The sequence below is a fragment of the Eublepharis macularius genome, chromosome 7 (genome assembly GCF_028583425.1).
Source record: "Eublepharis macularius isolate TG4126 chromosome 7, MPM_Emac_v1.0, whole genome shotgun sequence".
Taxonomy (NCBI): domain Eukaryota; kingdom Metazoa; phylum Chordata; class Lepidosauria; order Squamata; family Eublepharidae; genus Eublepharis; species Eublepharis macularius.
In genome coordinates, this window is record NC_072796.1 from 58,438,552 (window position 1) to 58,466,239 (window position 27,688).

At 39.2% G+C, this 27,688-nt stretch overlaps 1 protein-coding gene across 1 annotated transcript in view; it reads right to left on the reverse strand.

The window, feature by feature from the left end:
* The window catches only part of DOK6 (docking protein 6), a 339,970-nt gene that overhangs the window by 95,038 nt on the left and 217,244 nt on the right, over positions 1 to 27,688 (reverse strand). The window contains exon 5 of the mRNA XM_054985983.1: positions 8,629 to 8,818. Within this exon, the coding sequence (XP_054841958.1) occupies positions 8,629 to 8,818 (190 nt within the window). The remainder of the gene's footprint in view (positions 1 to 8,628; positions 8,819 to 27,688) is intronic.

Here is a 27,688-nt window from a genome sequence, read left to right on the forward strand (position 1 = left end):
AGGCAATTTTAAAAAGTCAAGAGGCACTAAAGATCAACTGCTAATTGACAAAATGGTACTGAAAAATTCAAGAAGAAGAAAAACGAATCTGAATATGGCATGGATTGACTACAAAGAGCATTTGATTCATTGCCACACAGTTGGATTTATACCTGCCTGGAAATTTTTGGAATTAGAGAAAATATCAGGCTGTTCCTAAATAAAAATGAGCTATTATATTTCTGATCAGGCTGGGAAAATAAACCACCTCCTGTACGTGGATGCTTTGAAATTGTATGCAAAGAGCCCCACTGAACTTGAATCATTGCTTAATATAGTGAAAATGTACAGTGATGATATTCAAATGAAATTTGGCTTAGACAAATGTGCAGTACTCTACAAGTAATGTGGAAAAGTAAAAAAAGATTGACAGAATAAAACTTGAAAATGGTGACATTAGAAATCATTATCAAATAATGAAAATTATAAATATCTTGGAATATTAGAATTGGATAACATCGTGCATGTGAAAGTAAAAGAAATGACTCAGAAAGAATATATCAAGAGAGTATTAAAAATTCTGAAGTCAAAATTAAATGGTGGAAATACAATCAAGGCCATAAATACATGGGCGATTCCAGCGATCAGATATCCAGCTGGAATAACAGATTGGACTCAAAGCGATTTAGAAAAATTGGATCAAAAAACGCGAAAACTAATGAACATGCATCACTCTTTACACCCAAAAAATGATGTTGATAGGTTATATTTACCACAAAAAATTGGTGGAAGAGGACTGTTACAAGTACATCAGGTGGTAGAAGAAGAAAAGAGAGGCCTGAATGATTACATCAGTAGAAGAACAGAAAAATTACTTCAGGCTGTGAAAACAGATAAAATATTAAAAACAACCAAAACAAAGGCTGAATACAACAAGAAACAGTTTGAGAATAGATTAAATGGTTGGAAGAACAAACCCTTACGTGGACAAAATCTAAAAGATATTGAACGAAAAAGTGACAACAGCTTAACTTGGGCATGGTTAAAGATGGGTACCAAGAAAGAACCTGAAGGTCTGATCTTTGCAGCACAAGAACAAGCATTGCAAACAAATGTTATGAAAGTCAAAGTTCAGAAAATCAGTGAAAATCCAAAATGTTGACTTTGCCAGGAAAAAGATGAAACTGTATCCCACCTTATTTAAGCTAGACATGACAGGGTCGCAAAGCTGATTAATTGGTCATTGAGTAAAAAGTATAATCTGCCAGTATCAAAGAATTCATGGGAACAGCAGGTGGAAAAGGTGCTAGAATGATCAAGGCAAGCTCTTATGGGATTTTAGAATACAAACTGATCAACACCTTGAACATAATACACCAGACATAAGAGTTGTGGAAAAAACATCAAAAAGTTTGGCTAATTGACATTGCAGTTCCGGGGGATGCCAGAGTTGAAGAAAAAGAACAAGAATTTGTGATTAAATATAGAGATCTGACAATAGAAACCACTCAACTATGGATGAAGAACACAACAGTAGTCCCCACTGTCATCGGGGCACTGGGAACTATTTTGAAAATCTTCACAACTTATATGAAAAACTGCAGCTTTCTAAATTAATACCTACAGAACTGCAAAAGACAGTGTTACTTGGAACAGAGTACATTTTATACCGATACCTGACTGATACTTAGGTCTCTGGTGGAAACTTGTATCAGCTCAGCAAGGCTAATCAATGATAACGTGATCTTTATCACTGATTGTGTTGTGTGAAATTTGAATAACAACAATAACAACAACAATAGCATTTATATACCACCCTTAAGGACAAATTAACACCCACTCAGAGCGGTTTACAATGTATGCTATTATTATCCCCACGACAATCACCCTGTGAGGTGGGTGGGGCTGAGAGAGCTCTGGAACAGCTGTGAGTGATCCAAGGCCATCGTGCCGGTTACAAATGGAGGAGTGGGGAATCAAACCTGGTTCTCCAGATTAGAGTCCCACTGCTCTTAACCACTACGCCAAAGTGGCATCTCTCCCTTCCAATCAGATCCTTGCAGGGATAAGAAGGTGATTGCTCCCATCCAATCACCTTTGGAGACAAGTCCCAGAGAAGGAATTTCCATGAACATGTTTATGTGAGTGCTCTGATTACTCCATGTGCAGCTCCAAATTTTGCAAACGACTATCCCCTGGTACTATGCTTTTTTAGGATCAGGAAAAAGGCTGTGGGAAAGCAAGAGCCTCCTTCTCAACCCACACCACCCACCAGAAAAATCAGCTTCTAATGTTTTCAAGCAATGTTCTTGAAGCAGATGTGTGAGTCTGATCAAAATGGTGAATGTGGAGACAAGTTATAAACAAACATAACTTAGCCTTCAGACTTCCATGCCCCAACCCATTGTTGGTACCTATTGTTCCTCCTTCAGGAGCTCCTTAAATAATAGTAGTATTAATTACTAACTAAATTACCCTTCCAGTGGATGCCCAGACTGAAGGCACGAGTGTCATAAAACTGGCTGACTGACTCATCACATCCAATTATAGACATACATACTATTTTTTAAAATGAACTTTTTCAAATGTTGCAGGGAGGAGGGGGAGGTTTTCTGCAAAGGAGGTCTTCCTTTATGAAAGGAAGAAACCAGGAAGGATGAGAAATGCAGAGTTTTCAGCAGAAAGGTAATTTTTAAGATTGTTGGTCACTGTAAGAGCACATTAAAAATGAATGCATACAGGAATTTTTAAAATGCCAGTGGGACGTCCTCTCCTGTTGAGCCACCATCATTTCCCTCAAAAGGAATCAGTGGAGAGACGTGCACATCCACTGAAAGGCACCTGCTTCGTTGGAGGTCTGTCAAATCAACCCCTTTGGTCTATTATGTCTGATACTTAGTGGAAGGGCTGTGTTCTGTGAACATTTGGTGCCAATATCTAAAAACAGCTGCCCCAGACCCTCAAATTGGTTCAACATTGAAAAGAATAGTCCTGAAATTCCAGAATGTGGGGGAAAAAAATCCAGAAAAAGTAATGTCCTACACAAAAAAACAACAACAACTAAGATAAAGGTCTACCCCTCCCCCAATTCTGGATCTGAATTTATAACATTTTTTTTAATCAGACCTTAACCCTACTTCGCACTACCTCCTTATGCTGAGTTGAATGGATGCTAAGGATGCAAATGTCACTACAAATACAACTACCTTCACAAAACATAGGATTCCACACTCATTAAAGCTGTTAACTAGCTTAGCATAACTATTGAATGGTGTGTATATTTCTTCTTGATTACATCTGAATTTTACACAATTATATTTTACTCTGTATTTCCTGTATAACATGATCCCTTGACCCTCCCATTTTGATTTTTTCTAAATCAAATGAATACTATCATCTGAAAAAGTGGGTGCTACATATGGGGCATTTCTGCACACTTGACTTATTCCTGATTTTCTTAGCAGTCAATCCCCAAGCATTGGAATTGGCTTAGATATAGTTCTTCTGCATGTCTTTCCTCCCTCAGAATTTTTACAGTTGTGGAGTCAGTTTATTTCGTTCTGTGTGTGCCTTAAATTATCAGGATTTTCTAGTGATGGTGCTGTTGTCATCAGTGGTATCATTGGTGATGTCACAGAACCCTCTTTTATTTTTTGTGCATGCTTATATTGGTATATCGATACAAGGGCTGTTTTTTTTTTTAAAGATCAAAAGTAAACACATGGGGAAATCTTTGCACGGGGAAGCTTAAAATGGGAGCAGCTCTGCCACCCATACCGAAGTGAGCCTCCATGGTTCAAACTAGAAAACCCTGCCTAGGCTGATTCAGAGCCAGGAGGCAGTGGTTGGCACCAACAGGGCAAACTGATCTCTGTTGGGTTGGCACCCAGAGCAGCAGCAGTAGATATGTGCTTTTAAAACCATGCTGGGTTTTTTTGGTGCCAGAAGTGGTCACCCTTCTTCCACTGGGCCACCAGCACTTTTGCAATTATTTTTTTAAATCATTTTCATATTGCTATATAAAACCATATATGTAACAATAGATGCAGCAGATTCTCTAAATCAGCTTTAATTTTTTGAAAAAAATAAGTCTCTAGCCCCTTCCCTTGTGTAGTTATAAAGAAAAAGGCCTATCTCCACAATGGAAGGCGCTAGAGACATATTGTTTTAGAAAAATAAAAGCTGAGAATTCAGAGAATCTGCTGTGTCTATTAATACAACAGTAGATCAATATAGCTATGAAAATGATGATTAAAAAGAAAGATAACAAAACCAGGAAGAGGAGGAATGTGGGGAGGAGATTGAGAGGTCTGACGATGATAAATGTCCAATCATCAAAAAGTGAGTTGGAGGAGGGTGGGAGCGGGAAGGAAAAACAAAACTAAAAGGAACATTAAGCATGAAGAAAAAATTGTCTCAAAATGGGCTTCCAGAAAAAGACTGGGGTAAAATGTTCTCAAAAGAATCAGAAAAAAATGGAGAACAACACAGTCTCAAAGTGTAAACTAAAGGCAGAAAAATGCATGGGAAATCAGGGGATAAATTGAAGCAGTATGGGGCAGAAGTGATGGGGAAAAATCGTGCAGAAATCTTATGGAAACCAAATGTTAGTCTTCAATGTGCCAAGAAACCCTTGTTTATTTCTGATATTGTGAACTACAGATTCTAAAGTCTATTATACCCTGCTAAATATTAATACTATTACAAATTTCGAATACTTGATTCCCCTCAACGAAGCAAACATAATGAATTGATTACTATATTTCTAACCTCAACAATCCTGTATGTCCAAGAACACCTTCTCTTTGTTTCACTAGTCTGAAGTCTCTGGTTTTAAAAAGCCATGGAAGAAAAAAAACACCATATATTTGTAAAGTAAATTTTTCATTTCAAATATCCTATGTGAAATGAAATATGGCTGGCCCATGAAGAATGGAGCAGTGAAAGAATGAGAAAGGTATTGTTATGCTGAAAATGAATTCCACTGGAGATGGAAATCTTTAATGAACCCAGACAGGCAGAAGGAAAGAGAAATATGAACTGACCATTGATTGATTCACCATTGACTGTGAACTGAACTGACTCAAATCACTATGGAGTTATGTAAGAACCAGCTGTACAACTCTCATGCACAAAATCTTAGCGGAAAATTTTGCAGTCTTCTTTAGCGCATATCCTCAAGTTTATATATTTATTGAAAGCTCCAAACCATAGTGTACTTGTACTTCACCTGAATTCTGAGGGGATGTGCACTTGAAGGTCCTTTATACTCATAGAATGTTTGAACATGCTCTTTTGTGCACATCTGCATTTCCTTTCCAACTGAATTCTTGTTTTTTCAGATTAAACAAGGTACTCTCACTGTGAAGTTTAGTTCAAAACAGAGGCACAATTGGAGGAATCACAGTCTCAAGACACTGGACAAATTCTGTTCAGCTCCTATCATCTCTTTTGACTTGGAAAAATGTACAGTGCTTCTGAAAGAAACCTTATGTTTATCAAGTTTTCAAATGATACAGGCCCTTTATTTTCTCTGGCAAACCTAACTCCTCTTAGTAGACTTCTAACATTCACATGGTCTTAATTATTATCTTATCTGAGTAATTCAAATATTTAAAAAATACTTTATGTGGAAAACAATTTAGAAATTGTACATATAGTATGCAGGAAGACTTCAGATTAACCAACCGAAATTTTCTTCAGCTTATTCAGTTTATTTCAGTAAGGTAGTTCTTACTGCTATGGCTATATTAAGCATATCACTGAACTGAATTATTTTTCCACTACTTGCAGATTAGTAGACTTGAGGTCAATGGCCCTAGAAGGTTATAACTGTGTTTAGGATGGCACTGTTTGATCAGAAACGTTTTCTTCAAGCAACCCACCATGAAAAAAGTGGTTGTCTGTCTTTTACTTGTGTCTAGGGTTGCCAGCTCTGGACTGGGGAATACCAGGAGATTCTGGTGGCAAAGCCTATGGTTTCCAGGTGCCTGACAGTGGCAAGCAAACTTCTGCGGGTTTGATTCTTTGCCCGCCAATCTGCCAGTGATCGGCAGGAGGTGGCAAGCCCCCCAGAGGTTACCCACCACTGGCAGGCACTCTGGGACACACATCGGTATGTGTGCTCCCAATGGGTGCAACAATGTCTCTTCTGGGAGGGGTTTGAGGAGGGTCTGGAGCTCAACAAGTTATAATGCCATAGAGCCTACCCTTCAAATAAGGTATTTTTTTCCAGGAGAACAGATCTCTATTGTCTGGAGATCAGTCATAATTCTGGGAGATCTGTAGGCCCCACCTGGAGGCTAGTAACCTGACCTACATGGAAATTACTTTTCAATCTATCCAAAACTTGACTTGGGAAGAATGGCAGGCACCCAAACCCAAACTTTTTGGTATACACAACCCTGTTATCTGTACAGCTTTATGCTGAGAAAAATGATACATCAATTACTTGGCAAAGTGAAGAGATAATAATAATAATATTAATAATATAACTCAATAGCTAAGTTACTTTCAAGATTATTTTCAAGGTTACTGTATCCATGAAAATGGACTTTGAGCACAAGAACAGCAATTAAATCTGTATTTAACCGCAGGGGGTTCCCTGCCCCCAATTTTTTCAATGTTGTGCAGCTTCTAATGTATTTCAGGTATAATGAATCACGGAAAACTATTCCAGGGACCAACTTACTCTTATCCACAAATGTATATAAAAAAACCTCTTGATGGCCTATTCTTAAATCAATAAAAAACAGACTCAGGAAGGCACGATCATCAGAAGAGAAGTAGAGAGGAACAGATGAACTCCTTTTCTGCTTGGTGGGTGTCTTTCCTCACCCCCACAAAGTAGCTTTCCGGGTTTACTTTTGTAACCATCCATCTAGAACCATTTGGTTTGGAATGGAAGATACAGTAGAAAGGCAACAAATGGGTACAAGCATGCTATTGCCTTACTCTCCTGAAAACTGCCCTCATGATATACATTTTCCTTAGCAAAAGCACTAGTAGAGATTTTGTTATATGTATTCATGTATAATGTTTAGTCGTGACCTTGGATTCACTAAAATATCCTACAAAGATATGTTAGAAAAGGAAAATTATAGGAGAAAAATCACTGCTGAACAATATACATTCCATAAAGTGATGAACTTATCAAATAAAGTGGCTAATTAGGTATCGAATTAAATGGCAGATTTTGAGTTAGTATAAACCCATAAATAGCTTGTAAGAATTGAAGTTTACAGAAAAGGAACTGATGGGTTTTAGGCAGCTTACAGTAGATTCAGGACAGAGAAAAGGAAATTCTTCTTTACACAAGTGTAAATGAGGAATTTGCTGCCAGATGATGCAGTGACAGCCACAGGCACAGACAGCTTTAAAGGGAGATCAGACAGATTCATGGAGGAGAGGTCTATCAGTAGCTAGTAGCCATGTTGGCTAAAGGAAACCTCCACCTTCAGAGGCAGTAAACCTCTGAATACCAGCACCAGGAGGCAACAACAAGAGACGGCCTCAGTCTTGGCCTTTATGCCCTCTTGATTGTCCTCCAGCGTAACTGAGTGAGACAGCATGCTGGCCTAGATGAACCACTGATCTGATGCAACAGGGCTCTTATGTAAAATTAGCATATGTATTGGGTTATTCTTAGGGATTTGGCGTATGAGGTGAAAAAAGAGAGGAAATTCTACTAGATGGGCAATGAATCACCATGTCCAATTACTTAGTTTTCTTTACGAAGTTGTTCTATGCTCTATTAGATTTAAATTAAAGTACATGCCCACAAAAAAGATAACTATTGCTTTAGGAATATTTTCTTTTGGGCTACTTCCAATATTAAACGATGGCCGGTCCCAATACTGAACAGAATAAACTGAGTTCCAGTACAATACAAAATAACACAACACTATTTTGGCATTTCAAGGACATTGTAATGGGAACACAGAAATACAATGTAGCAAAACATTTAGAACCCACAGATATTTATACTTGAAATAAGAAATGGGGGCCAAGATACTTGAAGGACCACTTCTTCTCATATTGTCTAGCACGCCTTTTCTCTACAGTGGTGAGGTGGGTGATGATCGGAGACAGGGCTTTTTCAGTGGTAGCACCTGGACTCTGGAATGCATTCTCCCTTGAAGTCTGCTGGGCTCTTTCTTTCAATAAGGCAGAGGCCAATTCTCCCAGGCTTTTAACTAGTGGAATCTACCTCTTTATAAAGCTGTTTCTATAGTCTGCTCCAACCCTGAGGACTGCTTTATCAATATCATTTTTAGACTGCTCTGTTTGTTGTATGTTCTCACCTATTTTTATTGACATGTTTATATTGGTTAGGCTTGTTTTATTGGCTTGTTAGTAATGTTTTACTTGTGAGCTCCCTTGAGCAGGATCTGGAGAGATAGCACACAAATGTTCTAAACAAAAAACAAAATAAAAATGAAACTCCTCCATAAATTTATAAATATTTTTGTACTACAGTGCATTTAAAAAATCACAGACAGACAGAGATGGATGTTGCAGACAGTTCAAAGGCAGAAGCGTTTGAATTTTCCACTTGAAATAAGTGCTTCAAATTGCCTTATATGGACTGGCCTGTTAAGGTGCCAGTAATGTGAGCAAGCCTATTTGTCATACTTCCATCTCTCTTACCTTCCAGATTCAAACGTGAACCATGTCGAGTCACGCCCATATCTCCTTAGTGAACTTAGAGGCCACATGACAAGCTTCACTTTAGCATTGTGGATATCCCAGAGATAGATGTTTTCATGAGTGATCTGCATTGTACATTCTCCATAGATATCTAAATTTGGTGTAGGCATAAGGTATACGTTGAATCGCTCTGAGGGGAAAAATCAAAATGAATGAAATCATGATGAAAATTACGAGCTAGCTTGAATTATTACCATAATTTTTCTTTTCTCTAATGACATAAACTGATTTAAGTACATCAGTGTAACTCTCAGAATTGGCTAATTCATAACACATTTAGAAACACAGCTGAGACCTTACCATTAGTAACAGATGCTCAATACTATCATGAAATAGTTAAACAATGTCTATTATCAATGACCTTTGTAAAATGTATGAGCCATTCATTTGGATGTTAGCTTCCTATCAGTATAATTTCAATTAGCATGTTATTATGATTGAGCAAAACAAATCTGCAGAATTCATTAAAAATATGTATGCTGAAAAACAAGCATTTTTCTGTGTCCTGAAAAACTGAAGGAAACAAATCAAACTGGAACAATGGAGCTTTGCTTACTGAACTCAAGGACTGTTCAAATATGGGACGGAATGCTGGCAAATGCTCTGCAAGTTTCTTGTATTTTCATTGTCTGCAATTGGCTAATTTTGGGAAAAGGCAACCCCAAATATACTGTTATGAGGTGATCTAGAGTCTGGTAGCTGGCCTTGCAGGAAAGGTGGCAATATGTACTGTACTGGATAGGGTTACCAGTCCCCTGTCTCTTGGTGGGAGTGGGGGATCCTGTGCTGCCAGCCTCTGCCACCCGCCACCACTCACCTAGCCAGTGGAGAGGGGAGAGAAGCATGGGGACTAGGTCCAGGAGTTCTAGAGCGTGCTTTTGCACTCTGGAGCTCTTCCTTGTCGCAACGGGAATGATGTCATTCTAAGTACAACAAAGAAGGGAAGGCCCCTGTGGGGAGCTGATTTGATTAAAATTGGCCCCCAAATTAAGTTTCCCACTGTGCGCCCCACATGATCTCCCCTGTCCCTTGGGATGGGCTCCAGGGGACCTGTCAACCCTAGTATCAGCTGTCAATTCAGTTAAGAATATCAGTTTCATTACTTCAACTCTGTAGTTTCACTCTGCTCTGATGCAGGAGTGTAATATGCATAGTTCTTTGGCATTCCACCCAGGATTTTGCTGTAGACAGTGTCATTGAAGAGAGAAACTGGGAGTTTACAGTATGAACTTTCCTACTCTGGAACTTTTAAGCTGAGTAAGGCCCAGAAATTCAGGTGCACTTTGTGTTTAGTTTGGCCTTCTTAGCTCTCCTCTCCAATGCTGTAGTCACCCCTTCTCCTTTTCTGCTGGAATTAACTTGGGTCAGGGAACCTACAATTATTTGCTTTCTCAGGATCTTGGCATCCACTATGGTGTGAAGAAACTGCATGTTCAAACTGCAGCCATCTTTGTAAAATCTTTGGTTCAGGCAGACATCTATCTGGACAACTTTGCTGAGCTTGTAGAGGCTCATGATATGCGGTGACCTTGTAAGATAAGATAAGGTGACTACCTTGTTAGCGAGCTGGAGCTTCCATAGTACGGTGTTTTTTTTACCAATTAACATTCTTGCCTGATCATGCCATCTCGACCTTGGGAGAGCAGGTGGCGCCAAAGCTGCAGATTGGTCTCCCTCCTTCTTCCATATGTTGCACTTTGACTTGGTGACATTAATTCTTGAATTCTTGATTGGTCAGTGGGCTCAGACTATTCGAGAATCCAAGACCCATAAATTAGCTGTCTTCCATAAGGCAAGGGGGCCTTGGTTAGGTTACAGCCAGCTTACACTGTGACCCGGCCAGGGCTTTTTTTCTGGGAAAAGAGGTGGTGGAACTCAATGGGTTGCCCTTGGAGAAAATGGTCACATGCCTGGTGGCCCCGCCCCCTGACCTCCAGACAGAGGGGAGTTTAGATTGTCCTTCACACCGCACAGAAGGCCATCTAAACTCCCCTCTGTCTGGAGATCAGGGAGCGGGGCCACCAGCCATGTGACCATTTTCAAGAGGTCCTGAAACTCCGTTCCACTGCATTCCAGCTGAAAAAAAGCCCTGGACCTGGCTATAACTTCAGTTCTGTCTCTGAGTTTGACTCTGTAGGATGGAAGCTCAGCTGCAACCATTCTTCTGTTTTGTCCTGTTTTGCTGAACCATTGTGCCTCTGGAAAGAGACTCTGTTTCTGCCTAACTCTTGTGAATTACTGAGGTATGTATTAGTTAGTGCTACCTGGTCTAGGTTTTGTTATTTTAAATCCCCACAATCTGTCTTGTGTTATGTTGTCTGTCTTTTGCACTTTAATAAATTAAATATAAAATTTTACCCTGTGTGGGTCTTGACTCTGATACCTCAAAGAACCAGCCAAACTCCATGCCCTGATTCTGGACCACCTACCAAAGTAATCATCCTGGTTTGTGAAACTCTGCTTGCAACCTCAAACTTGCAAGGTAGACTTTTCAGCTTTTGAGTTCCTCTATAGCCTTGGAGTTTCTCCCTTGGTTCAAAGCCTGGGGATAGACAAGAGGGAGTGGTGGCAGCTTACCAGGCTAGTGTGAGAACTAGTCTCTCATTGGCATGTTTGTTAAGTTCTGTTAAACAAGGTACCAGACGTGAGTGTCTGTGCGTCTCTGCCTCTGAGCTGGGTAAGGGCAGCGGAACTTCAACTGGGAATCCTTGATACACGGTGCTTCAGGATCTAATAAAGCAGCAGCACTTTTAGTTAGCTTTATCACCACCAATTAAGTTTCAATGGGAAAGGGAAGAGGGTAATGAGATGTCACAAGTGACCTGAGGAGGAGAGGTAGAATGCAAAGGGATGGGGCTCACAAGGGAGTTAGGGAGGCTTCCAAGCATCATTGTATTCCCAATGATAACATTAGGAGCACAAATTATTTTATTTTGTTTTATTTACATTATTTATAGTTCGCTTTTTCTCACTGAGACTCAGGGTGGATTACACAGTGTAAATTAATTTAGTCAATACGATGGGACATCCAACACATGGTAGGATTAAGATTGCAGAAATTAAAATAAAGTAAAAACCTGGAACAAAACTGAAACAAAACATAAGTGTTAACATGACAGATGTTCAAGTTGAATTGAGGAAAGGAAGAGGCACTAGAGATCACATCCCCAATTTACGATTGCTAATGGAACACACCAGAGAATTTCAGAAGAAAATCAGCAAAGCTTTTGATTGTGTGGATCATGAAAAGCTATGGACAGTCTTAAAAGAAATGGAGGTGCCACAGCATCTGATTGTTTTGATGCACAACCTGTACTCTGGACAAGAGGCTACTGTAAGGACAGAATATGGGGAAACAGAATGGTTTCCAGTTGGCAAGGGTGTCAGACAAGGATGCATATTATCTCCCTACCTGTTCAGCCTTTATGCCAAGCATATCATAAGGAAAGCTGGATTAGATTTAGAAGAAGCTGGAGTAAAAATTGGTGGAAGGAAAATCACCAATTTAAGATATGCATATTGTCAGGATCTGCCATGCTGGGGAAATGTAGCCTGTGTAACGTCATATTAATTTCTGTAGTTGTTTAGTCTCTCTCCCCTCTAGGTTCCTGCAAGTACATTTCCATGGGAGAGGATGCTGTGTCTTATCTATTTCTTTCAAAGACGACCTTGATGAACCAGTGTTCCCACAGAGAAGCTGCCTGCTATGTGAACTCTGGGGGGAGGCTGGGATCTGAGACTTTGAAGTGTAACAACTTTCATTTTCTAACTCATTCCTAACAAAGCTTTGCTCAGCCAGGATCTCCTTGGTCCTGGAGTGTGGATACCTGGGCCTGAATGCTGTCTTTCTAATAAAACCTTTTGAAATCAAAAGACCTTGTCTTCTTGCAAACTCCAGCCAACTGGAATGCCATACCCTGACATTGATGACATCATATTACTGGCAGAAAACAGTGAAGACTTGAAACAACTACTGATTAAAGTTAAAGGAGAAAGCGCCAAAGCAGGATTACATATGAACATCAAGAAGACAAAAGTAATGACTACTTAGGAGTTAATTTTAAAGTTGACAATGGGGAAATTGAAATCATCCAAGATTTTCTATTCCTTGGCTCAATCATCAACCAACAGGGAGATTGTAATGAGGAAATCAGAAGGAGATTGAGACTTGGAAGAACAGCTGAGAGGGAACTAGATAAGCTCCTTAAAGATAAAGATGTCTCTCTGGGAACCAAGATCAAGATAATCCAAACAATGGTATTCTCCATTACGATTTATGGATGTGGAAGTTGGACAGTGAAGAAAGCTGACAGGAAGAAAATTGATTCATTTGAAATGTAGTGCTGGAGGAGAGTTCTGCGGATACCATGGACAGCCAAAAAGACAAATAAGTGGATATCAGATCAAATCAAGCCTGAATTCTCCCTAGAAGCTAAAATGACAAAACTGAGGCTATTGTACTTTGGTCACATTATGAGAAGACAAGATTCTCTGGAACAGTCAATAATGCTAGGAAAAAATATAAGCCTAAACAATACCAAATGAGAGAGGCACAGAGTAACCAACCGAAAAGCTATGTGTAACCGTGCCCGACTAACTATGAGAATTGTTGATTGATTGGTTTATAAAAGCTCCTTCATTGAAAGTAATAGTCTATACAGCACACGTGCTGCATAGTTAGTCGGGCACGGTTACACATAGCTTTTCGGTAGGAAAAAATATAAGGCAGTAGGAAAAGAGGAAGACCTAAAACCAGATGGCTTGACTCAATAAAAGAAGCAACATCCTCCAGTTTGCAAGATTTGAGCAAGTCTGTGAATGATAGGACATTTTGGAGATCTTTCATTCATAGGGTCGCCATAGGTCAGAGGCAATTTGACGGCACATAACACACACACCTTGAATTGAATCAGGTAACTGGCAACCAATGGACAGCAAAATGGGGCTAATATGCACACTCTCCCTAGTTTTTGATCATACATGAATTGCAGCATTTTGTGCTAGTTCGTATCTTCAAGTTGACTTTGAGGAAAAACCTGTGCAAAGTGCATTATGGTCGTCTAGTCTCGATGTTACCATTGCATGGAACCTGGTGGCCAGATCAGCCTGATATCTTGAGCTTAGAATGGCCCCAACTTTAAATAATCTCATGAGGATATTTCATTGACTAGGTCTTCATCAGGTGCACACTTGTGACTGAAACTACTTACGACCTTTTAAAACTGAAATTTAAGCTGAACAGTGTTTGTAAACTTGTTCAGAAAACCAGCTAGTTCTAGGGATTAGAAAGTTGTTTGCAACTCAGTGTAAGCATTTCAAGGGGGCTCTTGGCTTCCTAAGTGCAACATTCCCCCACCCTTAAATTCTATTATTTAGAAAAAAAGTTTGGTCACTTTTTGATACTGTGAGAAGGGGGGAAAATAAGTAAAAAATGAGCCAGGCAATCATTGTGAAATGTTACAAAGAGAACAGAAATTGAAAGAAGTTTAGCTGAGGAATCTGTGCAAAGAACTTTTCCATATAAAGAAAGATCCCACATGGATATATGTAAACTTGTCATTCTCAATATTTTTTCTGTCTCAGTCCATTTAATTTTGTCCCACTGATGTCTCCTTAGCTGATTCACTCAATGTCACAGCTATCCATCCTCTACTTTGAGGCTGTATTTCTCATTAATCACACTAATGGGTGTCAATTTTGCAACAAGTATTTTAAGACTACATTCCCAAGTGTTGCAGGCTGTCTTTCCATGACTGGAGGCTCTGATTTCATTTTGTACAATTTGGATTTTCATTGCTTTCAGCACAAGCACTGTGTTCCTCCCTTTAACACATATTTCCTTTTTCTTTTATCTATGTACATCAGTTTATGTTGGTTATGTTTATATTTCCATGCACTATACCAGTGCCTGGCAATATCCATGCATATATTTCTTATATAAGGTAGAAAATTTATAGGAAGATGATCTAGGTTTGAATAGTTCAAAGTGATATAACTTTTTGTTTATCTAGTAATTATCTTTGTTATCCTATTAGGACATTATGTACTTAAATGCATTTTTGTTCTAGCAATATATACTTGTTTATATACTAGATGTTAGGGTTTTCCAATGCAGCTGCATCCCTAAACACAAATATCAATTCTGAAGCTAATTTAGCAAAAGTCGTGCATTAATTATTATTTAAATATTTATACCAGTCTTTCATTTAAAACTTTCAAGTTACCTAACAGATTATGGCAAAGTTCTCTTTGGCCATGGTGGACAGAAACAAAGCCTCATTGCCATGCTTGTGTGTTCCCTCCCTTTTAAAAGAAGTTTTTATGGTCTGCTTCTAGCCTGAGGACTGTTGTATGGATATTTTTATGACTGCTCAATTATTATTAATTAATTATTGTTTATTGCTTTTCCGGCCGAAGCCATAAGCCATACAAACACCAACAAAATATGAACTGTACACTTGAACAGACCCAATTCACACAGACATAACTCGTCATTATCACTTTAAACTATCTAAGCTCATGAAGATTTTGTTTCTTTATCACCGTGGCTAAAAAGGAAGCCACTATGGCAGAGGTTTGATTGTCAGGAAAGTTATCAGACAGTAGCACTGAGATTGCCCAAGGAAGGAAGGGAAGCTTTTCTTTTAACATAATAGGAATAATAAATCTCTCTCTTTCCTTACTCCACTTAGGGCAAAAAACTATTATATGATCCAAGGTCTCTAACTTTCCTTGTCCACAGTCACAAACTCGTTCAGAATAAGGGAGTCCAGAGAAACGACCAGAAAGCACTTTAGAGGGGAAGGAGTTAAGTCTAGCCAATGTGAAGGCTCTGCGTTGAGCTGGAATCTTTAAAGAATAGCAATAAGATGGAATAGCCTCTGGGGGTGAAAGTCCCAGGGATAAGCCCGAACATGTACGTCTGGCTCTCTGGAGAGTACTGCTGTAATCGAGATCCTTTAGTTTTAATTTTATAACTCTTAGGGCCTCATTTGACTGTAAAGATGTTATATCAATATCCAGAATTTTTAGTTTCTGGTTAATTAAATTAGTTCGGCTACTCTTATAGGTATCCTGCGGGATCAAGTGTGCAAAACCTACTTTCCCTGAATTGTCCTTGTAAATTTCCTTGTTCAAGAACAACTTAAAGGCTGTAATCCATGCTCTCTTCTCAATTGAGGGTTGGGCGAATTCGACTCTAAGTGCAGTACCTGCTACGCATCTCGGGACTGCCGCTATCTCCCTCAAAAATGTGTGTAGAGGGGTGTCAAGGTTGTCGGATACACCTTCAATCCACACTCCACACCCATAAAGTATCTGTGGGATAACCTTAGCATTAAAAATCCTAATGGCTGCTGGTATATGTTTTGCTCCTTTGGAGTAAAAGAATTTTTTAATTGCCATTGATGAGATGTTTGCAGCCTTCAGAGCAGCCTGAATATGTGGTTTCCATGATAGATTGTAGTTAAAAGTGATACCAAGATAACTAAAGGAGGGGACTCTCTCCAAAGCCCCTCCAAGTACTCTTATCGATTTGGGGCCGTTATGGAAGGACCTGGAAAATCTCAGGACTTTTGATTTAGCATAATTAACTTTAAGTTCCTCATTATTACAATATGTAATAAATGCGTTAATTAGTGATTTTAAACCTAGTTCTGTTTTGGAGATAAGGAGAGCATCGTCTGCGTATAAAAGAATCGAAATTGGAGTATTTGCTAGATAAGGGGGGTGTCTGGTATGTGATTTCACAAATGGAATCATGTCATTAATGAATAGATTAAATAAGGATGGAGCCAGCAAACAACCTTGTTTCACACCTTTATCGGTTTGAAAACTTGGAGTTAATTGACCCTGCCGGTTGTACCTAATTTGGGCGGAAGTGTCAGTATATAAGTTCGTTATTAAATATAAAAGTCTTTTATCTATTGTAGATTCTGACAATTTACGCCACAGTCTACAACGATTAATAGAGTCAAATGCGGTCTTCAAATCCATGAAGGCCGCATAGAGTTTACCGCCGGGGGGTGCCAAATATTTGCTTGCTAGATGGTGTAAAACCAAACAATGATCCATAGTCGAGGCCCCTGTACGGAAGCCTGTTTGTTCAGGGTAGAGTACTGCTTCTTGATCCATCCAATCCGTTAACCTATCAAGAAGTTGTGCCGCAAAGATTTTCCCTGGAATAGAAAGTAGGCTTATAGGACGATAGTTATGAGGGTCGGACCTATTACCTTTCTTATAAATTGGGATTATAATTGAACGCTTCCAGTCAGATGGCATGGAAACCTGAACTATTTATTGATGAAAATATGGGAGCTAAACAAGCCCCCCACCAGTCAGGGTTCATTAGGAACAATTCAGGAGGGATAAAATCTGGTCCGGGTGCTTTGCCCCGTTTCAGACGTTTTATTATATTAGTTATTTGGCTTGGAGAGACCATTGGCCAAGTTCCAGTGTTCTCATTTGAAAAGCAAGGTACTGTGATAGTGGTTTGTATAGGTTCTTTTGTACTCTGAAAAAGGGCACTAAAATGAGAAATCCACTGGTGTGTGGTAATATCTGAGTTTTCATGTGAGTAAGTAGATGAATTTTTGACTAGCTTCCAGAAAAGCTTATGATCATTTTTTACTGTCGCTAGATGAAGGGATTCCCAGTCTTTCAAGGCTGCCAACTCTTTCTTCCTTTTAATGGTCTTCCTGTATTCTTGTTTAAGAAGTCTGATCTTTACAACTTCCTTCTGAAGACCTGTGATTTTAGCGACTCTAAACTGTGTTCTGATTAATCTCTTCAGCTTTCTACATTCCTCATCATACCAATTATTACCCCTTAAATTAGGTGCAACATTTTCTTGCTTAATAACCCTCTTATCTACAGAGAAGAAAGATGACAAACTCCTCATCAACATTCTATAATATTCCAAGCCTCCTTGCGTTTCATCTGAATGGCAGTGTTGTGCCCAGCATATATCAGGCTTTCCTTGATTAAGCAATTCAGCTATCTGGGACTCGATCTCATGGGACCATTTGATAGATTTCTTGAAAAGGGCCCGATCTTGGGGGGCCATAGTGATATAGGTGGGCATATCCATCTGCTGAGGTGTGAATTCAAGAATCAAAGGGAGGTGATCTCCCCCAAGATATTCACCTACTTCCACATTGGTGGTTAAGGAATGTAAGCTTGGGGATGCCAATAAATGGTCAACTACACTTAGACCATTAGAGGTAATGCAGGTGAAACAACCTGATCGCTTAGGGTTGACAGTGCCATTCAAAAGCACCAGATTTAACGTGACCGCCAGTGAGGCCAGATGCTTGCCGGCTGAGTTAATTTTGCGATCTCTAGAACATCTGGAAAACCAGGGAGATGGAAGAACTAAATCAGATGAGCCCAGCACCTTTGAAAGCAAGGCCTCATCATTACCTCCTATTCGTGCGTTAAAGTCTCCTGACAATATAACCAACGCTTTAGGGTATTTGGTAAGTGAATGTCCCACTTGGTCAGTAAAATCTTCCCAGAGTGACTGGGCTTTAGAATCCCCCCCCAAAAAATTTGAGATATGCAGATGACACCATGTTACTGGCAAAAAATTGTGAAGACTTGAAAAAACTACTGATTAAGGTTAAAGGAGAAAACGCCGAAGCAGGATTACATCTGAACATCAAGACAAAAGTAACGACTACTGAGAAGTTATACAGTTTTAAAGTTGACAATGAGGAAATTGAAATTGTCCAAAATTTTCTATTTCTTGGCTCAATCATCAACCAACAGGGAGACTGCAACGAGGAAATCAGAAGGAGACTGAGATTTGGAAGAGCAGCTGTGAGGGAGCTAAATAAGATCCTTAAAGATAAAGATGTCTCTCTGGAGACCAAGATCAAGATAATCCAAACAATGGTAGCCCCCACTACAATGTATGGATGGGAAAGTTGGAAAGTGAAGATAGCTCATAGGAAAAAAATTGATTCATTTGAAATGTAGTGCTGGAGGAGAGTTCTGCAGATACCATGGACAGCCAAAAAACAAATAAGTGGGTACTAGATCAAACCAAGCCTGAATTCTCCCTAGAAGCTAAAATGAAAAACGGAGACTATCGTACTTTGGTCACATTATGAGAAGACAAGAGTCTCTGGAAAAGTCAATAATGCTAGGAAAAGTAAAAGGCAGTAGGAAAAGAGGAAGACCTAAAACAAGATGGCTTGACTCAATAAAAGAAGTGACATTTTGGAGGTCTTTCATTCATAGGGTCACCATAGGTCTCACATATAATACACACACACACACACAAGATGACTTTCGAGAGTCAGAGCTCCCTTCTTCAGACACAAGTCTGAAGTCTTCTGGTTTGAGAAAGCTTACTCTCTGAAAAACTTGTTCATCTCTAAGGTTCCACTGGACTCAAATTCTCCTGTTGCAGACCAACACCTAAAATCCACCATCCACCTAAAATTATCCTATTGGAGAATGTGACCTTTTAAAAAAATAAATAATCTAAATATAACCAGTTCCCACTGACAGTCAGAAGTTGGGGTCAGTTGGAGTCAGAAGCCTTCACTGAAGTTGAAATATTAGGGGAAAGCCCCAGTTTTTCAAAACCCACTAGACTCCACACACATACAGAAACACTTATACATTTGCGGAAGAATGGAGGAAAGAGGCAAACTAGCACATGAGAAGGCTGACAACCTTCTGGGAAAAATGTTAGTGAGAAGGTTTTATTCATTATTACACTAAACTTTTAGCAGCCATTTCCTTGCAGGTTATTTGCCCTTGGTTCAACTCTCTTGGGAAGTGTTTTTTTCCTGCTTACCCCCAGCACCATGTTCCCTTCATGAACCTCCCAGGGTTTCTCTGATCCTTCTTAAACCTGCTTTGTAGCTCAATTATTGTAGTTTGCTGCTTTGAGCAGACCTTGGAAAAGGTGGCATATAAATGCTATTAAAGAAATAAGCAACTAAGTACTAAGTATAACTGATTGACCAAGACAGCCAGTTGAGATAACATAAGAATCAGTAATCAACTCTTATTTTGCACTAATAGGGTGTTTTCATTTCTTTGAGTTTTAAACACTGTACACTATACAGGGAGCACCTATGGAACTATGCTGTATGTGCAGATAGGATCATTCTTAGATAAATGTCATCACTTTTGATGCCACTTTTAATGTGTATGTTTTTGTTTGCTTTTATATTTTTATTATATTTATACATGTATTTTAAATGTAATTTTAATGTTTTAATTACATGTTGTTCAGCAAATAGGGATCCTATTTTGGCTGGAAAAGCAGCATATAAATATTTTAAACAAACAAACGATGTATTGTCGAAGGCTTTCACGGCTGGAGAACGATGGTTGTTGTGGGTTTTCCAGGCTGTATTGCCGTGGTCTTGGCATTGTAGTTCCTGACGTTTTGCCAGCAGCTGTGGCTGGCATCTTCAGAGGTGTAGCACCAAAAGACAGAGATCTCTCAGTGTCACCAATCTCAGTGACACTGAGAGATCTCTGTCTTTTGGTGCTACACCTCTGAAGATGCCAGCCACAGCTGCTGGCGAAACGTCAGGAACTACAATGCCAAGACCACGGCAATACAGCCCGGAAAACCCACCACAACCAAACAAACGATATTTGCCTAAACATAAAAAGTGTTAAACATTTCTTTCCCACAGAAATTCCAGAAAACATAAACACAATAATTTAAATGTATATATGTCAATATAGAAATTCTTGCTGAAAATAATCCATTTTTTAACATTTTTAATTTGACATCTAAAAGTTCAACAGAAGTGGAAGGAAGAGAACTACAGTTTCTCTGAATTATTTGAGAATGTTATTGGGAAAGGACATTCAGGATACATGATATACTCAAAATGTCAAGAGGCATTTATCTGTTCTGTATTGGAGGTCAGTATCTAAGGTGAGTTGTCATGGATTATGAAGAAATGTTCTTGATTAAACAGAACATCCGCTGCAAGGCAAAGAAACAGAACCAAGAAAGATTACTCAAGAAGCACATTAGAGGAATGAGAATTAGTGGTTTAAAAGCTAACAGAAATAGATAATGAAAAGATTTCAGATAAACTGTTGTACAGAAAAAAGAATGGAAGTCACCAAAAGATTCTAGGGCTGCCAAGCCCCTTGAACTCCCATTGTTCACGGTAGGAGAAAACTAAAAAAGGCTGCAGCTTGAGTGTGACAACCTGGAAAGTGATGGGAAAACCTGGAAGTGATGGTAGAAAAGCTTCAGGAACTTCCAGAAAGTCTATGGTTTTGCTGTAGAGTTTCTAACATAGAGTTTCTGGGGTTTTCTCCAGAAGTGATGTTACCATGCTTGCAATTATATCTCCCCATGTCCCTGCCCCCAACCCTCCTACCCCATTACCAGGCTCAGCCTGGCAACCCTAAATTATTCTGCAGCAAATCATTATGTACACCTTTCTATAGGCCTTTCACTGAATTAATGCTAACATTAATTCCTCAAGAGAAACATACCAAGAGAGGTAGAGGAAGACAGATAATTAGTTTGGTCTACGTGTTGTGTTTTGGTCTATTTTGAAATTGTTTGGTAAAAATTGTGAAAAATTCTGTTTACGCCAATAATTTTTTAAAAAATTACTAATTTCCCAGAAAGGGTAGGATTCAAGAAGGAAGAGAGAGAATGTTAGATCATTGGCAATGCCTAGCAAAGAAAAATAATAGATTGAGCCTTGCATGATGTGTGGGGTCCAGCAGGATAGCCAAAAGCCAACATTAGAGTTTACTGGTCACATCCTGACACAAGTTACTAATAAAATAACAGCCATGTGACTGATTTACAGAGCAAACCTAAGCAGAGTTACACCCTTCAAAACCCAACTGAGTTCTGCTTAGGACAGTACTATAAGTTAGTTATAAGAACTATCAATATATCTAATTCTCAGTGTGGTCAAATCTATGGTAATGTTTTGTGTAATGGTTACAGTTTCAGACTAGGATCTGGAATACCCAGGTGTCAATCACCACTCTGTCACAAAAGCTCTCTGGGTCACCTTGGGCCAGTTACATGTTCTCAATCTAACCTACTATGACAAGCTTTTTCTTCCAGTTGAGGGAATGCACTTCTATAATTTTTGGGAACGAGGTTTGTTTTGAAATGTAAACCTTCCTCTCAGTTGCTAGATATTCTTATGATAGCAAGTGTAAAGGCTTTGGAATCTCTGCCGTGAGGAAGTTTTGCAGTGAGTAAGAAGTCAGAGAAGTGAGAGATCACTGAAGCAGGAAGTTGATACAAATAACAAAGAATTTATGTGTAAGTTGCTTTTAAAGTATAGATCACCAGCCCAGGCCTCCCAAAGGAGAAATTTAGATGAAGTGTATAAATTTAAGCTAGTTATGGCTTCAGATTATTTTAATTCCCTTTAATGCTTTCAAATACAGACTTTCACTGACTAATTACCAAGTTAGAACCTTTCATACATACTTAGGATTCATACACACTCAGGATGCCCAAGAGTCAGACTAAAGGGCACAAGAGCTGCTCATTACCAGAGACAGACCTTACAACTTTGTACTTGCCCAGTGGTAGAGTTACACCACTCTGCCACAATACCAGGAACAGCTATACACAAAATTGTCTGCTCTCTCTCTGAGACAGACCTGAAGATGAAACACAGTAAAGGTTTAGTGTGGAAGAACCAGAATGAAATGTGCCACTGGCTCTCAACTGCACTCCCCAGAGGTTATACTTTTTCTCTACTGTGAGTTAACATGTTGAACTGACCCTTAGTTAGCTAGACACAAACACTATGGGGAGACGATTCCTTTTTCTCCAGACAGAGTTCCTCAGCATTCAAAGTTCAACTCTAATCTTTTTACCACATTTAACAAGATTATATTCAGGTTCCTTTATCTCAAAGAGATCCTGAATATAGGAAGTTAGATTTGATAGCCCCTTCAGAGGGTGCTTGTTTATTTCCTTAAAATAACCTGACCCCAAATCCTAACTAAAAGTCAAAGTAAAAAATCTGACTAATCTGATCTTGTTATTCAGGGCTGCAATTTCCCTGTCGGTGGTGGGGGGGGGGGAGAATCTCTTTTGCATCCTTAAATTGGGGCTGCCTTGCCACCTCCCATCCAATGGAGTTCCAGGGGTTCTGACTGGCTGGCAATCACTTGGATTTGCATAAGGATTAAATCACAAAGATTGGTATAGATGATAGGTGGGATTTTGAGGATGTTTGCCACATTTACCTCATAGGGTTATTGTGGAAGAGAGGAGAGTGATTTAAGATGCTTTGGGTCCCCATTGAGGAAAAAGGCAGGGTATAAATGAAATAAACAAATAAGAAATTTAACTGAAAGTGGAGTAACAGATAAAATATATGTAGATGGGTGGGTTGGAAGGAGAGAAGGAAGGAGAGAAGGAAGTGGAGTAGGGTTGCCAGAGAAAGAAGTTGTGTGGTGAGGGAGATAGAAGGAAGGTGAGGTGCCCCCTGCAAGTCAATGCAGGTTCTCCACCATGCAACTGGGCCTGGTTGCACCATGCAACTGGGTGCAGCACCTCCAGAGAATTTTTCCAGGTAAAGGTTTCCAGGGAGAGGGAAGGAGAGAAAGCTGAAGATGAGGGTAAATAAAAGGAAGGAAGCAGGAAAAGAAGAAAAAGCAATGGAAAAGAATAAAGAAACAGTGGAGGAGGGGGAAATGAGGTGTCCCAAACAAGTCCTTGCAGGTCTCCTGTTTGCACCCATAAATATGATTTTAAATGTGATTCCAAGATCACTGACACAATGTTTGATACATAAAACTAAAAGTTTTCCATATTTGAGATTAAAAGGTCTGGTATCTTCTTTCTGTTAGCTTGTCATGTAGTAAGAACAGTGAATGAAGGGTAAGTTTGATTTAATTAGCACTAGTGCAAGCAGTGACTGATGGATGTAGAGATAAGAGATAGGTGTCACAGACAATTGTTTTGATCCTTCAGTATGAATTGGAATATGTAAGGGGGGGATATTGGGAAGGATATTCCTTTAGTTATAATTATATCAGGAGTGAGTAGGTGAAACTACAAATTTTTGGGGTACAAGATCTGCGATTATTTTCTCAGAATACTTCTGTTTCAATATATGTTACCTATTTTTAAAATAAGGCAGATTGAAACTATTTATTAAGTAATTACATACATATTATTAGACCTATGGACGAGGCCTAACGATCAAATCTATAGGCTTCGATATATCTCTAGCATGCTGCTCTGTAGAGCTGATTTTTGCGTGCACAATAAGCAACCTTTGTTCTGAAAACGGGCCATGCCAAACACTTGATGGATGTTGACAGAAGACTTAGCCGGAAAAGTTGCTATGACCTGGAAGAGAGTCCTCGCCTCAATTGAAATGTGACGTGGCTTGAATTTTTGGCGGGCTGCCTGGAAGAACTTTAACCAATTACACTCCAAATAGAATTTACTTTAATAGGGTTCTGGTTTATTGAGCGACCCCAAATAATGGCTGAGGGGACTGGATTGAGAGAAAATGAGGGCAAACTTAATAGTTTGCTTTATTAAAGTTGCACACTCAGTACAAGCTATTTCATCAGAAATCCTCAGTTTCTTTGCTGATGCACATTCACTTACACACACATATATCAATACAGAATCAAACAGTAAACATATATCTATATAAAGGTATATTCATACTTATTTGTATAAGCTACCAAGATAGTAGTTATATAAGTAAATGGAGTTATGATAGGGTGTTATTTACACAGTCACATTTAAAGTCATTTAAAGTAGGGATAGATGTTCAGGGTGTTGCAATGGAGCACAGTTGGCTGGAGGAATGGGTCAAATCTACTCAGAGAATTTATATTGACATATTTGAGATGAGTTGTCATAAAATGGGCACCAACAGCAAATTCCGAGATAGGTTAAAGTGACCCAAAGAAGGGCAAGCCAAATCCCAGAACAGGGGAAGGTCACACAGTTAATTTGCAAATTGTATTGATTACAGGACTTTTCCTGCCAAAGATGAGATATAATCCAGGAAATCTGATTGGTTGAGAGAGGTGGGTGGATGTGCCCAAAAGAGTATAAAGATGGACATAGAACCTGATGGAGGAGAGGGAGGAAACTACTTTCCTCTCCACCTCACCTATATTTTGCAAGTACGCTGTCCAGAAAGAAAAGGTGAAACTCTCCCACTCTTCAAGACAGACCTCTTGGATTGGTGAGATACCCTGCTATGCTATGACAGTATATATTTTAAGTATTGCTACATTTGCTTCTTCTGGTCTTTTATAAATAGAAATAAACTGAGTTCTAGGTGTTTCTGCTCTATGTAATTCACATTTTTCCACATGTCATAATCTGATCTCTTAGAGCTCTGTATTATGATTTTTGGAGAGGCTTGGTCTGAATAAATTTTATAACTTTATAAATTGGCTGTTCAGTTTCTTTCTTTCTCCTCAGAGGTATCTTCCCAGAACAAAACTTAGAAAAGGTTCTCTCTTGCAGGCAAGGCTTATCTTGGTCATAGAAGGCAAGTTAACAATATTCTGCACTTCCTCCATGAAGGATATGGTGGAGTACCTAGTTTTGCCCCCCCCCTCCATTTTGTCCTTAGAATATTTATAATGGGGCAACTAAGGCTAAAACAGTAAATGATCCAAAGATGCCAAATGAAAAGCAAGGATTTGTTTTTAATGAAAAGCAAGGATTTGAACTAAATCTCCACCCCACCCGCCACTTTAAGAGCCATACTAGATGAGATCTATCGATGACCCTTCATAATCTCCATAAGAGGTATTTGTACCATTGGGAGAAAACATGTATAGCTTTTGTGTTGCCTGCATTGTATGAGGCCAAGCAACAGCTCCAGTGGCTGTTTGTGATTAGAGATGGGCACGAATTGAATTACGACCCAAAAAACACATGAACCAGGGCAGCTCATGGTTCGTGAACCAGTCGTTCATGGAAGCTCCTTTCCACGAATTGGTCTACTGGTTCATTTGGGTCGTAAAGGGGCAGTTTAAATGGCCCAGGGAAATGGCCATATAAACTTTTCCTGTGGCTTGCAAGCAGCAGATCCCTTTAAACTATCAGCTGGCAGGCTGTGAGGGCTCTTCCTTTCCCTGCTGCTGCTAAACGGCCAGAAAGGGGCATTTAAACCCCACAAACCACGAACTGGTTTGTAAACTTGCCCCAGTTTGTGCCAGTTCGTGGTTCCTGGTTCATGAAAACCACAAACCACAAACTTCATGGTTTGGTTATTTTGTGGTTTGTGTCCATCTCTATTTGTGATCATGAAAATGGTGTGGGAGTAACAACTAACCAACCCCTGAGCCACTACGCAGTCTAAATTCCTCTTTGTGACATTTTAAGCTTAATCCATACATAACTGAAGTGATTCTCTCTCTCCCTCTCCCTCTCTCTCTCTCTCTCTCTCTCTCTCTCTCTCTCTCTCTCTCTAATGGCACACCTCCTACCCTATATGCTGTGAGCTAACCATACTGGACCACAAAGCAGATTGCCCCTCCCCTCCTATTTAAATATTTTATTTTCTATAATTTGTTTATTTAATCATTCTTTAAACTCTCCTCTTGTCTCTTAAATTCGAGCAAACCCAAAATAAATTTCACTACTGGTACTTTTTATGGCTGGATCAGAACCACCAAGCAAAAGCTGGAGCTTTTTTTGCTACAGTCATGTCTATATCAGGAACTAAGATATCAATCAGCTTTGTTCTTAATTGCTTATATCTTTGACAAAAAAAATAAGACATGCTACATAGAACTAGTTCCATATCCACATAAACACTTGGAATAGGGTTTTTTAGAGTAGTGCCCACTCAGAACGACAGTGTGTATTACACTGAATCTGGCTAAAAAGAAAGCTCTTCTATAAACTAGGATGGTTAAGAAATCCATATATGGACAACAAGAATTTGAATATGTAAACCAACAAAACCCCAGAGAGCACACATGTCGGATGTGAAGAACAGTGCTATTTAGATCCCTCCGGAACAATCTTTTTTTACCAGAGAGCAAGCTGTAGAAGAAGATGTAGTTGACAAAAAAGTGTTTTCCAATCCCAGCCGCCAAAGTTTAGCATCTACATACCCATACCAAGAATTAATATATGAGTCCCTTAGTAATAAACTTAAAAGGCTGCCCTTGGGAAGGACCAAAAGAAATTTTAATCGGTAGCTAGAAATTAAGGCCCAAACTTTTGTCTCCAGCGAGCTCTGCTCTAATAGCAATCCCTGGCACACAATAAGGTGCACTTAACAGCTTTCTTAGAAATCCATACAGAATAGCATCAAGATGCTCATCCACTGAATCTTCTCACAGAGGAACACCACAGATAATTGGGGTAACTATTTTTGCTTCAAACAGTAGCAGAGGGAATATATTGTCCACCTCTAGACAAGAAAAAAGAGCTGAATTCCTTTAGACAATCTTAAAGCTTTCTCTTTCATAAGGCCTAAATGGTTACTTCAGGTCAGATTAGATTGAAATTTCATACCTAGATAATTGTAGCTGTTTGTTTATTGCAAATTGTTGCCATTTAATTTTAAACATAGGAGGTGGATTGAGGGATCTTTGCAAAAAGTACTATTTTAGACTTATCATAGTTAATGCAATAATGCATAGTTGCTGCAATAATCATCAAACATGTTTAATAGATGACACAGTTTGAATGGGGAACAAGCTATTAACAAAGTATCGTCAGCATACATAAGAGTAGAAATTGGAGAGTTTGCTAGCACAGGTGCTTGTGAGTTGGACAATCTAAGCTTGCCAGGAAGATCATTTATCCTTCTTAAACAAGGAGGGTGCCAAAACACATCGTTACCTAACACCTCTATGCAATTTGAAGGTGTTAGACAGCAATCCCTGTTTGTTAAATCATACTCGCATTTCTGATGTTTCATATCATGAAGATATGAGCCAAAGTAGTTGAGCATCAATACCATAACTGCCAAGTTTCTGCCATAGTCTATTTCTTGGAACTGAGTCAAAGGCTATCTTTAGA